The 19,345-nt window shown below is 47.2% G+C and overlaps 1 protein-coding gene across 1 annotated transcript in view; it reads left to right on the forward strand.

Annotated features, from left to right (window-relative positions):
* Nucleotides 1-13,776: 13,776 nt before the first annotated feature.
* Nucleotides 13,777-19,345, forward strand: part of LOC144171523 (uncharacterized) — a 19,201-nt gene continuing 13,632 nt past the window's right edge. Inside the window, exon 1 of the mRNA XM_077700980.1 lies at nt 13,777-14,000. Within this exon, the coding sequence (XP_077557106.1) occupies nt 13,866-14,000 (135 nt within the window). The 5' untranslated portion in view covers nt 13,777-13,865. The remainder of the gene's footprint in view (nt 14,001-19,345) is intronic.

Here is a 19,345-nt window from a genome sequence, read left to right on the forward strand (position 1 = left end):
CAACCCCTGGCCTAACTTATCGCAGGATTGCGAACAAGAACGTTTGTAATAAATAAATATGTTCGTATACTAAGTCCGAATCAACAGGTCCGCGGGACGCGTCTTTGAGACCCCTGCCTCAGAGGAATAGATCAGGAGCCCGGTGGGCCGGGAACGGCTAGCGGGGCTGCGGCCATGGTTGGGGTCAAGATGACGACGTAGGCCACGTCTCAAGCAGTATTGTACAGAACGGCGTTCCTTGCAAGGCCGAACGTCTGTGCACCGACATGTCCGCACCAAAACGTCCTGCACCGAAATGACCTACACCGCAATGTCTGGATCCCCCACGGAGCTTACGCGGCGTTCGATGGAGGAATAGCGCAGCCGCGAGAATGCTTTTCACCTTTCATCGTTTCTCTGGAATGGCCAGAATGCGCGTCTGGCCGATAGAATTGTTCACTGCCGAGGAAAGGTTGTTGGAAAAAACTGTCTGGTGTGGGGGGTGGGGTGGGGGGGGGTGGGGGGAGTTGCGCTCGCTGTGAGGTCAATCGAAGTGTCGATTGATTGATTATAGGGTTTAACGCGCCGGCGCAACGCAGGTGATGAGGCGCGCCGTAGTGGAGGGCTCCGGATTAATTTTGACCGCCTGGGGATCTTTAACGTGCGCCGAAATCTCGTACACACGGGCGTTTTTGCTTTTTGCCTCCACCTGAAAAGCAGCCGCCGCGGCTGGTGATCGAACCCGCGACGTCGTGCTCAGCAGCGCAACTTCTTAGCCACTGAGCCACCGCGGCGGGTTCATCCGAAGTGTCACCGGCTATGAATACGGCTGAGCGCGCCGCAGTGTCTCGGTATGCTGTACTGCTCAAAGTTGGAGTACGCATGCAGTTCGTCACGGCGCGGTCTGGGAGTCGACGGGAATGGGTCGAAGGGAGTGCCAGGACCTTTTGTAGCGTCGTGTTGACAAAGGACAGGAATTTCGTCATTGTTGGGCATACTTTTGTCGCATGCGGTATGGACAATACCTGAGAGAGGCCGCTGGAACGTGGACGGCCACCGTTCAGAGTTACTTTAGTTGGTTGGTTTCAACCTGTGCTTTTATTTCCTGTGCTTTTCCCTTATGCGTATCTAACCACAGCAACTGATTTGTGCGTCGTGTCAACATATTTGGATATTTTCGGTTGTTTACTTTATCTACTACCCTGATTGTGTTCGGTATACTTTGTAATTCTTGCGCGTAGATTTCATGTGTGACTACAGTGCTGACTTTTATTTTTTATTTTTCTTGACTAAAACTTGTATTGTGAACCTTGCAGCCATTACTTGTTCTGTTATGTTTTGTTACTCGCAAATTTGTGCTGTATGATCTGCAAAGCTTACTCAATTACTCTTACAAAGCTTACTCAAAGCTTACTCAAAGCTTACCCCCTTACTCAATTCCCTGCGCAGGGCCTGTAAGGCATTTTAGATAACCTGCAATATTGTAATAACCATTCATTAAACGCCTCTGTATTGCTCCTTTCGACACAGTTCTTTATGCAAGAATTTTAATTATGTGCCTGCATGTAACTTTCTATCTGCACATCTCAAGCGCAGTAACCTTACTGCGCATTCGTAAAACCGAAGTTGAAAGTGCCATATGTACCAAAAATCGCAGTTAGACATGTCTGGAGTTTTTCCGGTTCTCCCCAAAAAAATTTGTCTAGGAGCGTTTCTGTGGATCCATTTTATTTCAACATAATCTGCTGCCGGCAAGGCTCCTATTCGTATAATATACGTAGTTTGGTGTGAGTTTTAAATTTCACACATTATTTCGCCTCGGGATTATCCGACACCACACTTTTATTTAAAAAATGAAATGTAACGTTAATGTAACGACACGTTCCAATGTTCGAAGTGGAGCTGGAACGCGTGCCTTTCACAATAAAGGAACTTGTAACGGTAGTTTCAAAATTGGGAAGGAACGAGGAACGAGCTTTCTTTCCTGTTTTAGAGTAACGTGTACAACACTGGTCTGAAGTATATTTGCTGACTTTACTGCATGATCAATAAATATTTCTTCCAGTGGATATTGAAAAAAAAACATAAAATGAATACAACATAATCGAGGAACGATTCTCAATAAAGAATGACAGGAGAAATCGTTTCAAGGAAGTCGAGTACATTTATATTAGGCTGTGTTTATATGCCGTCCGACAGTATTGTAAGCACTCCACTGAAGTGCGCCCACCGGCGTTGCTTCGATGAAAAATGTCCCGCCTGGATGTAGTGCCTAGAATGTACTAGGCAGTGGGCACTGTAGTCTGGCACTGCTTCGCCTTCCATTAACGCACCTAAGGTGAACGAATCTAACATAACCTAACGAACAGAAAAAAATTGAAGACACCGAAAACTAACCTGAGCTGCGAAAATTACAATAAAATATGAAGATGTAAAAAATAATAAGCAGAGAACCGACAAAGACTCCTGGGTAATAAGGTTAAATGGATCTTTTTTCTAGTACCGGTCCTCCAAGCAGCCGCCACGGCGAACTGAAATTAGTCGTAAGGCACTTCCCCCCAAAGTCGGGCTTTCGCAGAACCTGTGCACAAGATATCTTAGGCCTGCAGTGCCTCCCGCACCCACGCGTCACCTGCGCTATTCACGTGAATGTAGCAGGTGCACGCTCGCGTGACCAATCTGCAGTGGCCGGAGCGCCCCTTTTTCTTCACTTTTTTTTTTTTTCGTTTTCGTTGCTCCCTCATTGGTAACCAAGTGATCGCAGGGTGGTCAGCCTCAAAAATTTTCGCCACTTTCTTTTGAACGCCTTTTTTTGTGTGCACGTACGGATTCGCTGGGAACTGTCCGAAAAGAGGAAACAAAAACGTACAGCCCTAGGAAGCATAACCGCTCCCTAAGCAGCAAGCTGAGGGGCGCCTTTTTGTTTATTTCACCTGAGGCTACTGCCAAGAATGGCGTACCGGCAGTCCGCGCATGCGCAGATCGCTACTGGTAAAAGATCCATTAGCCAGTGTTTAAGGTGTGGTAATGTATTTTTATGTATTTTTCTCTAAATGAGCTTCACAAACATTAGGTTACCTGAAAAAAAAAAGCAGAAAATCGTATGAAAATATTTATGTAGGCTGGACTGTCACGCTAAAATGAATTTGCAAACACTGTTGTCGCTAGCTTTTTCGCAGACAAGCCTATAGGATATTGTCGTGGAGGAAAAACGGTCCTTTTTGGAAACAGCTGTTCAAGCTCGTACGGGTTGTGCTCGCAAATACCACTCATTCACGTATTAGGGCTTTCTGGTTGCACGCGTACTTTCATTTCATTTTAATTCTTCGCCCAAGCCTTCACCCATTCCCTCCCCACCCCCGTCTTTAGGTTTCAATCTCCCCCGGATTCCTTTTCCACTCATATTCTTTTCGGTTTCCCTTGAAAACCTTACAGGCCTCTGAAGCCTCACTGCATTGACGCAAAAAAAAGCTATACGGTCACCATGAGCTCACACAACCTCAATTACGCAACAAAAAACCACCCGAACTTGAAGCCGCTGAGGACACGATGTCCAGGTATCGTTGGCGCCTGTCCGCTGGCTACACCTTTTCGCGCGTGGGGTCTTGCCCACTGCGCCTCCCCTCCAGGAATCGCTCTTTTTTCGCCTTCTGTCGCCCCACCGGAAATTGCCTCTTCAAGTCGTGCATATCATAGACACCCCAGATAAACATCGCTTTCTTCCATTATAAAAAGGAAAAAAAATTGAATAGGCTGGTTTGACCAGAGCTGAGACAGTCGTCTTCATGAGAAAAACAAGTCACACACCCCTCTGTTTACCAAGGGGGCTGGTAGATGAATAGGAGAAAGCCTGAAAATTACCAATAAATATAGTTATCAAATGAACTAGAAATGTGCTCGGAATTGCGATTTTACAATACTTTCTTATTGAATGTATTGACTGGGCTCACTCTAAGCGTGTGTGTGAGGAGTAGAACCACCTTTACCACTGTGATGTTTTGTTTCAGGAGGAGCGGCTTTGTGTTCCTTGTATTAAAACTGCGACTGGCAAGTACTCATAACATCGATTGGGATAAAACTCCCTGCGATTATATAGCCGCTTGATCCGTCAAGCGTCATTCATTCGTTTCAGGGTAATTACGAGAAGTAAAGAAACTGCGCAGGGCGTAGTGACATAGCAATCGTATCGCAGCGTGATTTCTTCCCGAGATACAGAACTACAGAAGCTTCGTAGGAATGTTGGCTTCGTCGCAAAGCATATTCTGCTGAACGATCCCGCTTACGGGCCGCGACAACAGGAAATGAAGTCGAGTGAGCCATATACAGCTTCCCGCAAAATAAAGATCACTGCCACCTAATTCTCACATAAAACATAATAATTGCCATCGTTGATCGGCTCATGAATCAATCATTCAAATTATTTGACTAATTAAAATGTTTGATTGATTGATTGATTGATTGATTGATTGATTGATTGATTGATTGATTGATTGATTGATTGATTGATTGGTTGATTGATTGATTGATTGATTGATTGATTGATTGATCAAAACGTTGTTATTCGGATATGGGGAAAATTCCCCTTGATTAATAAAATGCCGTCGGGGTCGAAGCCCCTTAGGGGGTCGGGCTGTCGGCGTCCCGTGTCATCGTTGTCGTCGTATCATGTAGTCACGGCACTAAAACACCGGGACACTCGTTTTCCAATTCCTCGCGCTAGAACGTAACGCATACTAAACGAACGCACCGGGACACTCGGTATACAGGGCTTCGCGCCAGAACGTTTTATCTCCGTCGTCAAAAACTCCTACTAAAAACACACCGTGACACTCGCTTTCCAACGACTCGCGCTAGGACGCTTCGTGCTTCAAAGACACGAGACTTAAAGCAAAGCTGTATATCATACCCCCGAACGGTTTCATCTCCGTAGGCAAAACCGCCAAGCCGCCGAGAATACACATAGAGTCGTATACCCTTCGCCCCTCCGCATGTTTAATTCACGTTAGTGAAGATTGCCCGGGACTAGTTTGCTAATCATGCGCAGGTGCAACCTTCGACTCCGCGTCCTTTAAATGTACGTGTACAGAATATAACATGCAGAAACGGCCTCTACAGAAGGTTTTGTACCAAAAAGCCTTCGTCCAAACGTTGAAATGTTCGATGAAACGGCCGCCGGGAGTTCGATAAAATGGCGTTTGATAAATTGCCGGGAACAATTTCGCAATCCGCCCACCTGCTCTCTCCCTTTTTTATTTGTCATGGTTATTTTTCCCGTGAGTGCGGGTTAAGTAGTTTTAAATATTTCCCGAAGGTAATTTGAAAAATCTCCATTTTCTGCCCCAGTATCGCGACACAAGGAAGAAATCGAGAAGCTCACTCTGGGAATTCGAAAACTTTAGGGGGGCGAGGAACCAAATATTTGTGCTCTGCAGGGCTGAAATTTTACCTGTGAGTGCGCTTTAAGTAGTTTTAGGTATTTCGCGAAGGCCTTTTTAAAAATCTTTCTGTGCAGCACTAGTATAACCGCTAGTATTGCGAAACAAATCAGAAATCAAGGGCCCCTTATGGAAAACTTTAGGTGTGTGAGGAACCGGTAATTAATGCTTTACACTGCTCTAATTTTCGCCGCGGGTGCGCTTGAAGTAATTCTAGGTATTTCAAGAAGGCCTTTTGAAAAACCTGCTTCCGTTCGAGAGCTACGATTTTTTTTTTGCTCCCTCCCGTTCAGTTACGCTCGCCGTCGACGGCTGCCGCCGAGGAGGGCGCTAGGCGTCTTCGGAGGCGCGTGTCCCCGAAAGTTGGGGATTGGCATTTGAAATCTCTACCACATGGTGTGGGAGTGCCGCCACATACCATCCCTTGCCCGAAATCCAAATCCTTCGTTTGGGGAGTGGGAGGATCGGTTGACCAGATCCAACCCGGGTCCCCAACAACATCTGGTAGAACTGGCGAGACAGGCCGCCATTACCCAGGGCTTCCTAGACAGGAGGTCCTCCACCTGGCGATCAACTAAACCACTTTGACTGCTCCATTAAACGTTTATTTCTCTTCCTCATCTATCAGAAACGTATTTATTGTCCCATTTTCAGGTTTTTCTGGCCCGTCGTTGGCGCATCCAGGTTACGAACATTGCTTCCACTTTTTTAGGCTACAAGAAGGCTTCATACGATTACTGCTTAGAAAACGTTCCGGAACACCCTTTGGTTATGTACAAAAATACACAGACATATATCAGGGACAGCACAGAAAAGAAACTGCGTCGCATCCAGTTTTATTCTACCTTCAAAGGAAGCTCCCATGTAAGTTTATTGGTTTTACACGCTATTTTCAGCCCTGCGTCATTTTTATTTGTATCTTTATGAGTCAATACCAATTGTATTTTTTTTTTAATTTCTTAAGCATTGCTTTAAACAACTTCACCACAGCAGGTGAAGACAACCCATTCCTTAATGCTAATTTCAATAAAACTATTAAAAAGGATTTAGAAAAGCAGAGGCTTCATAAAAGAGCAGGCAATATTTGATCGCAATCACGGAACGAATAAAGCGCATCCCTCGTGTGTAACTTTTCCCGCTATTTGTGAAAGAGGTGAGTATGAGAAGTGAGTGTGAAGAAAAAAAAGAGAGAACTGGTGAAGGGTGAAGTGAGTGGTTAGAACCTTAGGGAAGTGGCGGCATCCATTTGCCTCCTAATGCATTACGGTAGAGTGGATTCGGTTTAGTTCAGTCGTCTTAACCCATCCGAATTCAAAATTTCCTCGGGTCTGCTTACGCGCTTTGAAGGCGAAAGCCTGGCGATGCATATTGCCAACTTTCTTTTTGTTGCGGCACTGCATTTGCCCCACCTCTTCGCTTTTGTTTCTTTGCCTTTGGGCGCGAATTACTTCGTACGCCTTCCTTTCTGCTAGACCGTGCATGCGACTCTTTTACCGCGTTTTTTTTTTTTCACCGTGATAACACCCGAATTACGTCAGCGAGCCGACTGGCACACGCCACAGCTTCCCTACCCTACGATCAGGGTCCTGTGCGGCTGGTGCGCACCTGTTTTACTCAAGTGCCGTCACGTTCACGTGTCACGTGGCCCGCGTTATTCTACAACCTTCGCGTTTGAAATTCACCGTTTTGTGAATATTTTGGAGCGGGCACACATTGCTCCTCAAAGCTCGTGAGCCTTTGTGTTCTGGCATTCTCGTGTGGTGCAGTAAAGCAATGCGGAGCAATGGGAGGCACTGCTGGTCAGTGAGCGCTGTGAATATTAGATCTGTCTGGTTCAGCGGGCACGCAAGGCAGCAGATGCCGTTGGAGCCCTATATAGACCAAGGGTACCACCCCTGCTGAACCCCTTCGGGACCTGTAGAACATGGTATAAGACCCCAATGGAGTACCGCCCAACCACGAGAGAGAGAGAGAGAGAGAGAGAGAGAGAGAGAGAGAGAGAGAGAGAGAGAGAGAGAGAGTAAACTTTGTTTTGAAATAGGGAGGAGGGAATGCGGAAAGAGTTCTGGGTGAAGTCCTATTTCCAGGACTCTAGTAACAAAGACTCCCAGCTTGGCTTTCTCTAGCAGCTCGCGCTGTGTCGAACCGCGCAAAGAGACTTCAAAATAAACGTTTTCAAAATCCAGTCCACTCAAAGCTCCCGATTCCGAACTAATCCCCAAATGTGTATGTGCCAAGAAGAAAGAAACCCTAACAACGACTACTTTTGTTCCACACTGGCAACGTGCCTAGATAGGGCAGTTCGTGAAGCACTCGGCTGCTACTGTGCCGATGCGGGTTCACATCCCATGGGTTTACACATGTGCTTTTTATTTATTTGCTCTTTACTGCGGCGGATATTTTCTTTACCGGACAACTACAACTACAACAACAAGAAGAGCACTTTTTTCGCAGAATGGGGCACTTCAGCCCTTCGCCTTAAAAAGACTTGCCCCGTTCCCACTTACACGAACGGTTGGCGATCTCATTCCATTTACGGAATTCCATCCAGAGCGACGTTGTCCCTTGCGGATTCGCCCTAAAACTGGCTAAAGCAAAAGCCAGCTGGCGTTATGGAAGCCAAAAGCAGCACAAAGGAGCTGAACATACCGATCCGCCCGAATTCACACAGAAACCAAAAGGGCGACTACGTATTTTGAACTCGCGTGTGCGCGCAGCGTATGACGCTATAAGATCGTGTGCAACGCGTGGTTTCATGGCAGGATTTTTGAGACCACTTTCCTCATGAGGTGAAAAGAAAAAAAAAACACTGCAACATTTAAAGTCTCCCACAAAATCTGCGGGAACGACAATACACGCTGCGCGGTGCTCTCTGGCAGCAACTCGAACCAGTAAAAGAAAGGTGGGAGAACGGCTCAGAAAATACCCACGTGTTACAATTTGTAGAATTCCCATTTTTTGCAAAACAAAACAAAAACAAAAAAAGCGAAAATATGCCTCCAGGGAAAGGGATTACAAAGACTGTACACTCACACCACCTGCATTAGGCACACATTCAGCTGACCAAGACTCAGCAAATCCGGACACTCCACCTCCCCACTCCTGAATTTGTGCTAGATAAAAAAAAATTAAACTTCGAAGATACGCTGCTCTATTCGGATCTTTTTTACATAGTAAAGAGTTGAAACGAAACCATCGATAATATGGTCTTGGGAGGGACATATATGCTGAGTTGAAGTTGTCAGCGATTCCCAAATAGAAATGTTCACATTGGGAGTGCCTCGCACTGCATTTCTCTTACCTACGTTGTTGCGGTCATGTAAACTGTTACCTGCTTTCTCTGTGTGGTATTCAGCGTTTACATAGTAAATCTTCATTCACAGCTGTCCGTCCGTGTTCATCTCACTGCGGAAAAGTTAGAAGTAGTCCTGGAAAGAACGCTGAAGCCACCTGTATACGATGGAGGGAGAGTTAAGCGAGATTCTGAACCCCTGCGAAAAGTGGGCACAAAAATTGGTCACTTCCGTTTCGAAGTTCATTAAAACTAGTTATCATTCGTGACTACGCGTAAGCCCATAAAATGTTACCTTTCGCTGCTAAACTTTACCTTGATGGGTCTAATATAATCGCAATTATTTGCTATGGGCTTTGAACTATAACTTTCAATGTAGCATGATCGGTTGACCTACTTGGCATTTCATGATTTGTAGAAATCAACGCAAAAAAGGACAGGGACGGTGAAAAACAATAAGTCAGCTTTTCTGATGTATGAGCGAAGAGCGAAAACGCTCACGTGTGGAGATATTGGCGCCCGAAAAATATCCCTGGGGGGGTCTAAATCCGTATCCCTATCCCTCCGCTTCGTTGCACCTTATTGCCCAGGCGTGTCTTCGGCCCGTGACAGAGAGAGAGAGAGAGAGGAACTTTAGTTGATACCTTTGGTGAGCGTAACCACCCGAAGGGGAGGTTCCGGGTGCGCGCTTCCTAAGACGACGGCCAGGAGCCCGTGGTCCATGGCGGCGTCTTCCTCCAGCTGGATGACCGCAACTTGTACTTCGGGGATGGAGCTGAGCAGCGCGGCCTCCCACTGCTCATAATTACTGACGTCTAACCCGGGATTGGCGGGCTGGGGTTTGAGATGACAGGCCCAAACCATGTGTGTGAGTCAAGCGGCTGATAGTTCGCACCATTTGCATGTGTTCTGTGTTCTGGTACTTTTCTGGATACTGCCGATGACATAGGGCTGGGTGGGGGAACGTGAATGTCTTCAGCCTACGCCACGCTACTGGTTGTCCTCTTGTAAGGGATCTGTGAGCTGCCGGAAGTTTCAGACGACTCAGCCTACGTGATGGGTAATTTTCCTGATATGTCCAGAACCTACCCCTCCTCTAGTGTCCGACGGCACCTCTTCGGACTCGAGGTCAGCCTGTTTGAGGAATCCTCTGGCTGCCTGGTGTTCCATCTCGTTCCCCGGGGGGGAGGAAGGGGGGGGGGGTGCGCTGGTGTCCGGATCAGGCGGAGTTGTCTTGATGTTGTCTCAGAGTGGGTCCGGAGTATATGCGCCGCTGCCGTAGAAACTCTCCCTCTTGCGTAGTGGCGCAGGGCGGTCTTCGAATCTGATAAGACGATGCTGGCCCGTGTACCCGTGATGGCGAGTGCGATGGCGACTTCTCCCGTATCTGGGCTGGGCGTGGGATCTGAGCACGAGAATATCGTTCTACCTTGATGGTCAACCACCACTGTCGTTACCGCGCTTCGGCGAGGGTAGCTCGCCGTGTCTACGCGGCAGACCTCTGGGTTCGAGTAGTATCACTTCTGTATACCGCCGTGGCCCTTGCTTGTCTGCGCTCCTGGTGATGTGATGGATGAATGTTGCGGGGGTTCGGTGCCACCCTGATGTGTTCCCGGATTTCCCTATGTAAGGTGGTCTTGTGTCCACGTTGATGGGCGTAAGGAATGCGCAGGGATTCTAGGATGTTTATCCCGGGGAGGGTACCTGCTAACCGATTGTGTTTATGGCCCTACGTTGGGCTTCGATGAGCTTGACTGAGGTGTTATGGATGCCCATCTCTAGTAGCTGATCTGTGGCGGCACTGATATGGATGCCGACTGCCGAATTGGTGGCTTTTCGAATATTTCTATTATTTTTTTCTATTTCTGCTTTCCTGAGCTTGAGGTACGGGGCGAAGTACCTCATTATTCTGATAATTAAGGTCGGCACAAGACGGAGGAGGTTGTGCCCCGTGAGACCATGCTGTTTGTTTGCAACCCTGCTGAATAATCTGTTAATCTGGGCACAGGGGTTTATGCAGAATTTAGATTTTGGGGGGGTGTCGGTGGGGTGTTTGGGGGGGGGGGGTGTATAAATCCCTAGGCAGGGTGCTTGTGGAATCTTTTTGGGGGTGTGTCGAAGTCCTTCTGGGGGGATGTTGGGGGGGGGGGGGGTGTTAGGGTGGTGTGTATAAATCCCTGTCTGGGCACCAGCATTGCGTAATGCTTGAATGGTTGCTGTGTTGGTACATTTCTCGTGGATCCGCAGACCCAGAATGCGAACGCAGTCAATGGCATTTCCTTGGAGGAACACCTGAATGTCTGGAGCAGATAGTGGTCTCCTGCCCGGCCTTGTTGGGTTGCACAGAAGGACCTCTGATTTCTGCGGCGGACAGGTCAAACCTCTAGCGTGTACATATGTACGTACAATATCAGCGGCTAAAGGTCAAAACAGTTTGAAGGAAGGAAAAAATAACTTTCCTTTTGCCCTTTTATTGTCGCCAAACGGGTTACCGGTGTTCTAAGAATTACTGTGATAAATGGAATTATTGTTTTTCCTTCGACTCCGATAAGGCGCTCAGTCGTCGCTACTCTTAACGTTCTTGCGGAGCAACTACACTTATATTTAAAGCTTCATTATAGCGTGTGAGTACAGTGAATTTCGGTCTTGCCTGCGAATAGGCTATGGAAGTAGGACCGTTTGCCCAGCAGTAAAAGCTTAGAATCAAGGTTAATTCCCAATCAGCATGGTGCTGAACTAATTGAACCCTAACGTCTCTGGCTTTGCTATTGCGCGAGTACGCACACAGAAACTCGAGTTATAGCTTACTATACTTCGTAACAAATAAATTTCCCGGAACTAGGCTGTTACTCGGGCAGTCTGCGTTTGTTTATTGTTCCAAATGCTTGGATTGGTGACATTGACATGCACATCGGCATTTTTCTCTTGTCAGATGCCTATAATCTCGAAACAGGTGCCTTGAACTGTTGAGAAAACAAATGTTATGAGGTATGACAGCGGGATAGCAGGACACGCCCAGTATCTTGCGTTAAATAGACTACCAATACCACTACCAGAGGAGTATGAAACGTTAGAAGTGCAATTTACGGCGTTTTCAAAGTGAAAGCTTTCTTAGTGGGACCTATGGCGTCCTGTCAAAAAACTAATGTCTCTGGCCACAGACCGGTTGCTCGACAAAAAAACTCATAAGATATCTGGACACACGGCGCGTGCCTGAAACCGGGCTTCCATTGTGTCAAAATGGTTACTTGAAAATGGTGCAAACAGGAACGGTTAGATAAGACCATAGACGCATCGATCACGAAGAATGAGTACAATAGTATACCTTCATCTCATAAACAACGTATCGGTATACATTTAGATCGTTCGTAGATGTGTTTACTTAGGGCGCGAAAAATCGTCGCATGAGTCCGTTCTTCGTTTGCGATTTGGCTCTTTGAAAGTTTGACGATCGACTGGGCGCACTTTCAGCGAAGGCGGAACGCACTAATCGCTTCCGCGCTTCTCTCAACTTTATTTAGGAAGGAATGGTAAATCGTTCTATCGCATGCGGCTCCAGATCTCAGAACTCACAAACGATCGCACAACGAAGATGCGATCTACAGCGACAGCTGGTGACGTGCGCCTATCCGATAATCGTGATTCTCCAAGGACAAAAGTTCATCAGGAACTTAAGTCTGCTTATGTGTTTTGAAGCTGAAAGACTGGTGATACTTACTAAAATCTTCTTTACTGCTACAACGTATCGGCGTCTCTTTGTTCGCTTTCGTTTTTTTCGTTTTGTGTATTTTACTGCATCCGCCTTCCTTTCTGCTACACCGTGCGTGCCTCTCTTTCATCGCTTTCGTTTCTACGTAATAAGTCCCGAATTACGTCAGCGAGCATACTGGCGCACGCCACAGCTTCCCTACCCTACAATCAGGGTTCTGTGCGGCTGGTGCGCTGTTCTACTCACGTGCCATCACGTTCAGGTGTCACGCGGCACGCATTATTCATTCTACAACCTTTACGTTTAAATTTCACAGTTCTGGGAATTTTGTGGAGTGGGAACATTGCCCCTCAAAGCTCCCGTATCGTGGCCAATCTCCAAGTGTGTATGGGCCACGAAGAGAGGAACAAAACAACAACAACAACAACAAAACAGGGGAAATGACACAATAAAGCACTGAGCTGCCGCTCTACAGACCCGTGTTCAATTATTATCGAACCCCACTTGTGTTTTTATTTACTCTTTACGGCGGCGGCCATTTTATTGACCGGGCAACAACAACAACAACAACAAGGACGACGACGACGACGACGGTTTTTATGCGGTACGTCTTGCATTTGTAGCTGTAAATCGAGAAAGAAAAATTGAGCGTGGGCATCTGTCATGTGTCTATTGCCCAGGGGCAGATTAGGCTCCCAATATACAAGTAAGGTATATGCGTTGCCGTTTTTGGCCAATCCCCCGCGTGAATGCGGCATGCACGCCTGGGCATGCGTCTGGAGCAGTTATTTCCGGTTGAGACGTAATCTTAAGGCAATGGCGAATTTTTCTTCGGCTTGATAGGCCTTAAAATAGGCAACAAAACTTTAGTAATTTTTTTAGACAAACAGAATGAGCGTATGCATAGCCGACTGACTATGCAATTTCGGTTTAATACGGCCCGACTCGCACCGCTGAGACGCCTGGTGGAGATCGAATTTCAGACCTGGATGGCATCGTCAAAGCTGCTTACATTGCAGACACAGTTGACACCACGTGCCATGCAGCGCGTGCGCATTCGCGCCCATCAGAGTGCATCGATTCCCGATTAGGTTCCGCTCGGTTCCCCCCGTGGCGGGCGCTGGAGGCGGCAGGAAGCGCGCAATAGGAAATGCGGAGAGTGACAAGAGCAGCAACGGGGAAGCGGGAGAGCCTTTCCTCTGCGGCAGCAATTAGGCGGCCGCTATCGTGCACTGCAGCAGCCGGCGATGAGCTCCACAGCGTCCACTGCAGCGGCGCGCGTGCACGCGGCGGAGGAGTGACGCGCGGGCACACCCGGCGGAGTCCGCGGGCTTCTATTTCGGCGCCGCCGCCGCTCTTTCCCTTTCTGTTACAGTTTTCTCTAGGTCAGTTCCCGACTGGAAGACGCTTCCTCCTCTCGCTATATAAGCATCGCTCGTCCCACCGCCGCATGCCAGTCGCTTCTGCCGCAACAACCGAGCACAGTGCGCGTGCATCCTCCCGCCGGGTCTTGGGTTCGACTCGTGCAAGCCGCCGCATTGCCAGGTTTTGTTTTGACGACGTCTGCGCAACCATGAGAGGCGCGGTGAGTGTGCTTCCGTCGGTGCCCCTTACGATCGTCCTTCGTCGGCGCTTCCGATCTACAGTTTCGGCGTTAACCGGGGAAAAGAAGTTAGCCCCGGGATATTTGAAATGACGACGTGTTAAATGTTCGGGAGGGAACTATCACTGTACGCGACAAGGGATTTCGTTTCAAAAATTAACTGCGCAAGACGGACTTGATTTTTATAAAAGCGAACGTGTTTCCGACTGTGTTTGTCTTCTGTACGAGCTAATCATTCGTCACTTCTGGTTGCCATCCCTTTCCTCCGAACCACAGAAGGCGCACAGGCAATCCGCGCGTATTAAAAAAAAATAGCAATTAGAAACAAGCAAGTAAGGCACGCTGCCGTATATATAGCTTATAGCCCTAGAAATGTAAGAATGAAAGGGACGAAATATAGACGAAAGCTGCTTCGTACTCCGCAGGATAAAAAATTCCCAGCAGTGCTTGTTCCGATACGCCCCACGGCAATCAACCGAAACGTCGCTTGCTTTGCGGGTGCTTTTAAGTGATGTCCAAATATAGCTGCAAGCTTTTATGAATACCATCGAGGTGCTTTTTCAGCTCAGGGAACATGAGTGAGGAGGATTACGAGGGCACGAGCTACCGTCTTCACTAGCGCGGAGGAACGCGCGGAGTGCCCTGTCTGTGGCACAGGCCCAGGCCCATCGGTTTCATGCTTTCAGGCTAATCCAACTTAAATCCCCGTTTTGATCTTGAGAAACCAAAGCAGAAAGGAAACAAACAACAGAAGCGTGACCCCGAGGTGCAGATCCGCCGCCATAAACATGTTCGCAATTTTTCTGAATGTGAGAAGACTCACCGTCGGCATGACGCCAAGGGGAGTGCGGAACAGAATGAATGACTATAGCAAAAAGGACAATAGGACAAAGTATTTCTTAATTTTAGATGTACTGGTTTGCGAAGTGCATTACATGCAAAGGGGGGGGGGGGGGGGAGCGAATTGAAAGACAAGCCAGGAGCTGAGCCCGTTCGTAGACCCTGCACCGGAGAAGGGGTTGGGCGGCTGAACAGGGAGCAGGGGAAGAGCGGGAAAGGACACACAAAACCGTTCGCGCATGCTCAGAAGTAAACGGAGAAAAGCGTTCGTCGCCTTCTGCGAGGGTTATGGTCGGGACCAATGTCCTAAAATTGTCCGCACCGTGAATGACCCATCATCCAACCGGTCGAGCTCGGTTGAAAGCTGAAGTCGCTCAAGCGTGCATTGGGGCCAATGACATACGATGTTCTCAGTTGTTTCGCCATCACCACGGGTGTCGCAGTTCGCGCTGTCTGCACAGCTCGTGTCAAGCTGGGCGGACGGGGTTTGTAATGAGCGGGAGAGAGGGACAGGGGGAATCGATTCTTTAATGGAACTGAAGAGGCCAGCCCTGCATAACGCTGGGCTTGCTACTTCAGAGGGTCGGTGGCGATAAATCGGGCATTAATTGCGAAGGACCTACTGGTAGTCAATTGGAAGTACCTTCATGCTGCAGTGGACATGATGATTAAGATGACGACGATGATAGTGAAATGCTAATGGGAAATTAAAGTGTTTGCACAAACACATACACACAAAAACGAGGGAGAGAGAGAGACAGAGTGACAGGCTATCCATAGTCCTTTAGTAAGCTTGAAGAACTTTTATGCCCCGCACCACACTGTCACTGGTATCTCAGGACACTAAAGCATGGAACGGACTGTATACGTTAACGTTATGGCAGGACAGAAGTGAAGGTGGTTAGCCGTCACTCTGGCCACTTTGTTAGTGGTATTGTTGCGGCTCACTATCTTTAACGCAAGAGCCTGCATGATTTCATGTTGCCGCAAAATTCAGCCTTTTTCTAAACTTTATCGAAATTTTGATGTGAATACTCTGATTATCACGTCTCTCCGATCGATTACTTCAAAAACGTGGTCATAAGTAATACACACATACCTTTGTATTTACCTCTAGGTCTGCGCACGCCTTTTCTCTCAATCATGAGCGTAGGTTGAGTCGTGCGAGCTATAATTTCACAACAGCGGGAAAAAAAAGCATTGAAAAATGTATACTTCGTATGTGGCATACTTCATTTCTTCGACAACTTTTCGAAAGTTTATAAGATGTTGCATAGTCTCGTTTTTATTATCCTAACAGGATTTTATTTATTTCGATTTTTATTGTTGCAAAGGTGACGAGATGGCACTACAAGCGTGATCGTATAAGGCTGCATCTCAGATACGAAACAAGATTTCCTGAATGTTTCGACAATTAATCAAGTTCACGTTGTTCTTACAAGACAGTGACAGCACTCGTGAACTCTGAATACGCTTGCGTTCGCATTCTAAATGCACGGGACCAAAGAAAGCCCTGGAAACCCCTGTGACCAACTCAAACAATGTCATATTTTGGGTATATCGAAACCTCATCTTTAAGACCACTGACCAAGGACTCTACACCGATGATTACTTTTATAACTCTTGATAAGAAAAGGAATCGTGGTGATTGCCAGGCAACATTCGATAGCAAGGCTCAGCCTTCTCGGTAAGTGCGTTACGCAGCAAGCATTGTCATAAAGGTATGTTTTCGACCTCAACGAAGTGTTTAAGCACTTTTTTTTTATTCTCACTTCAACGCACTTCTCACGATGTTCACATGCTGTTTCCAGTACAAAATGTACGAAGAAACGCTTAGAAGAGAAACGGTGATGCATATGCAGCCACGCGGCGTCTAATTGCAGTCGTTTCGAACAAAAAGATTCAATCGGAGATCCCCAAAACGCCCCAATGATGTCAAGCGAATGGCTTTGGGTTACCGATAAACTCGACTTCGCCCTACTGTTGTCGGGCGTTCTTTCGTGTACTAGTAATTGCGCCAAACATGGACTGTTGAGGAACATTTGAGCGCCCTTTCAGCCTGCGAAAGTTTAAAGTCTCTGTTCACTTCCAAGTTCGGCTGTGACTGTGCTATGCCCTACTCGACTTGTACTTGTTGCTGTTCTCAGTAAGCCCGAATTTTATTTACATTAAATGTCCAGGGGAACGTTCAACGCCCCATCATGCAGTTAGAGCGAGCGAAAAAAAACAAAAAAAAAACATCCTCAAACATATGAGCACCCAAAACTGGCATGGTCTGTTGAGCGCAGCCCTTCCTGACCTGGGCTCAGTCAACAGAAAGCTGCAGTTTTCTGGTGCAGAACAGGAAGTTCACAAGAACTTATCACGTCAAGGGCTGATCAACGCCTGTTTTCTACGACGAGTTGACACATGCTAAACGTCTACAGGGGTGGTAGCAGCAATGCCATCTTCATCTTTGGACAAAAAGCATTTGGACGTAGAACATTTTAGTGCACGAATGGCGGGGTGTGCGGGGACATGCAAGGCCAAAGTCACAACCCCGAAAGCTTTCTCCAACACTCCCTCTAACTGTGGGACTGAATTTCACCAAGCAAAAGGAGGAGGAGGAGCAGGAGTAAACTTTATTAAGGCCAGCCTTAGGTGCTGATGTCTGGGTACCCGCCTGGTGGGGGGTTTCCTCTATTCCGGGAGCAACATGCACACACGCACACACGCACACACAAACATACGCACACATACGCACACGCACACACACACACGTGCGCACACAAACCAAACACACGCGCGCATTCACGGGACGTTTGAACATTTTGGTGCGCTCTACTCCTACTACTCCTACTACTAAAATCCTACTCCCGTGTGCTTATTTGGTTGCACGGTTACTCAGCTCGCGTATACTTGCGAGTTTCAAGATTCCGGCTTGTGATCCATTGCATCTGTTAGGGAAGGCTGATGCAACAACATTAGAGATCTTGCGACATTAAGTGCCAAAGGAGAAAAAAAATGACATGCATTCTCTCACGAATTGATCTTGCAAACTATACTCACGGTGTCAGCTCCCGTCAGCGTCAACATATTGGGAATGAATTGCTGGTTGCACAGGCTTCTTTTATCTTGTCGGTAGTTAACGTGATTGAAAAAGGATATAAACGCATGTTTCGAGCAAGAATAATCTCATTTTCGCTGCTGTTAGAAAGGCTAATACATAAGCATTGTTTTTAAAGCAGGGATACCGCAGCTATCGTTGGGGAGGGGGGGGGGGGGGGGGGTATCGCTGCAGGGATACCCCCCCCCCCCCTAAGGAAAGGCCATGATTTTCAATTTAGGGTAATGCACTGCTAATAATCAGTTCATTTCGCACGCAGTTCAATTGAACTATTATGACCTTCAACGTATAAGACACGCGATCTAACTGCAGAGGAGCTAATAATGCACGTAATAAAGCATTTCTTTCCCCCAGGTGGGCATAACACTTCAAGTTTGAAAATTTGTGCCTTGCAATGGGAAACACGCGGGAATAAGCCTCAGGTCCCGAAAATCGCCATCAACTTCTCAATAATTACCACGGTTTGGTTATGGCGCTGATTCATCTTCACTGTTAACCTATTCACATCACCTTGTACCACACTCAAAGGCTTTGGTGGAATCAAGTGCCAAAGAATACCGCCGGTTCCGTGAGGGCGTCAGGAAACATGGCTATAACACCAGGTTCGACATAGTACCACGACGGCGTAGGATAACTGTAAAAACAATCAAAGCGTCCTAGATACACATGACAACAGAGGATCTATTATTACATAACATGCACAAAATCTATTGTTTTCGCAGAGTACCTCCGGTAGCTTGGCAGTCTAAAGCTTGCTGGAACAACAGCCACTCGAGGCGTCAAGAATATCTGTCGGGCAAACTGAATGAGGTTATTGGGAAGAATAATACTCTTGGCCTTAATGAATTGGATAACACTGCAACCATATTTCAGCAATTCCTGTGTTGGTCGTAACCACCATGGGTTGTAACCCATTCGATTACAATGTCAGTCAATGTATGTGGCATTGCGTGGTTCCAATATGTATTTACGGCACCGGCGTCGACAAGGCACTGCGGAGGCTTGAGAGAGAGAGAGAGGAGAGAGGAGAGAGAGAGAGAGAGAGAGAGAGAGAGAGAGAGAGAGAGAGAGAGAGAGAGAGAGAGAGAGTGAGAGAGAGGAGGAGAGAGAGAGAGAGAGAGAGAGAGAGAGAGAGAGAGAGAGAGAGAGGAGAGAGAGAAACTTTATTGCACACGATTTATTGCACACGAGAGAGAGAGAAACTTTATTGCACACGAGAGAGAGAGAATTATTACAGCTTTAGTACCTTGCCTTGAATGTAGTTGCCTTGATGATTGTTAGCCCTGATTAGTCTGCCTTGATAAAAAAACTGACCCTTCAGCATGCACATCTAGAGACAGAAGTATTAATAAATAAAATTGGGAACCATTCTACTTTGGGA

The sequence above is a fragment of the Haemaphysalis longicornis genome, unplaced genomic scaffold, assembly GCF_048455015.1.
Source record: "Haemaphysalis longicornis isolate Haplotype H1 unplaced genomic scaffold, Haemaphysalis longicornis Haplotype H1 scaffold_1, whole genome shotgun sequence".
NCBI lineage: Eukaryota > Metazoa > Arthropoda > Arachnida > Ixodida > Ixodidae > Haemaphysalis > Haemaphysalis longicornis.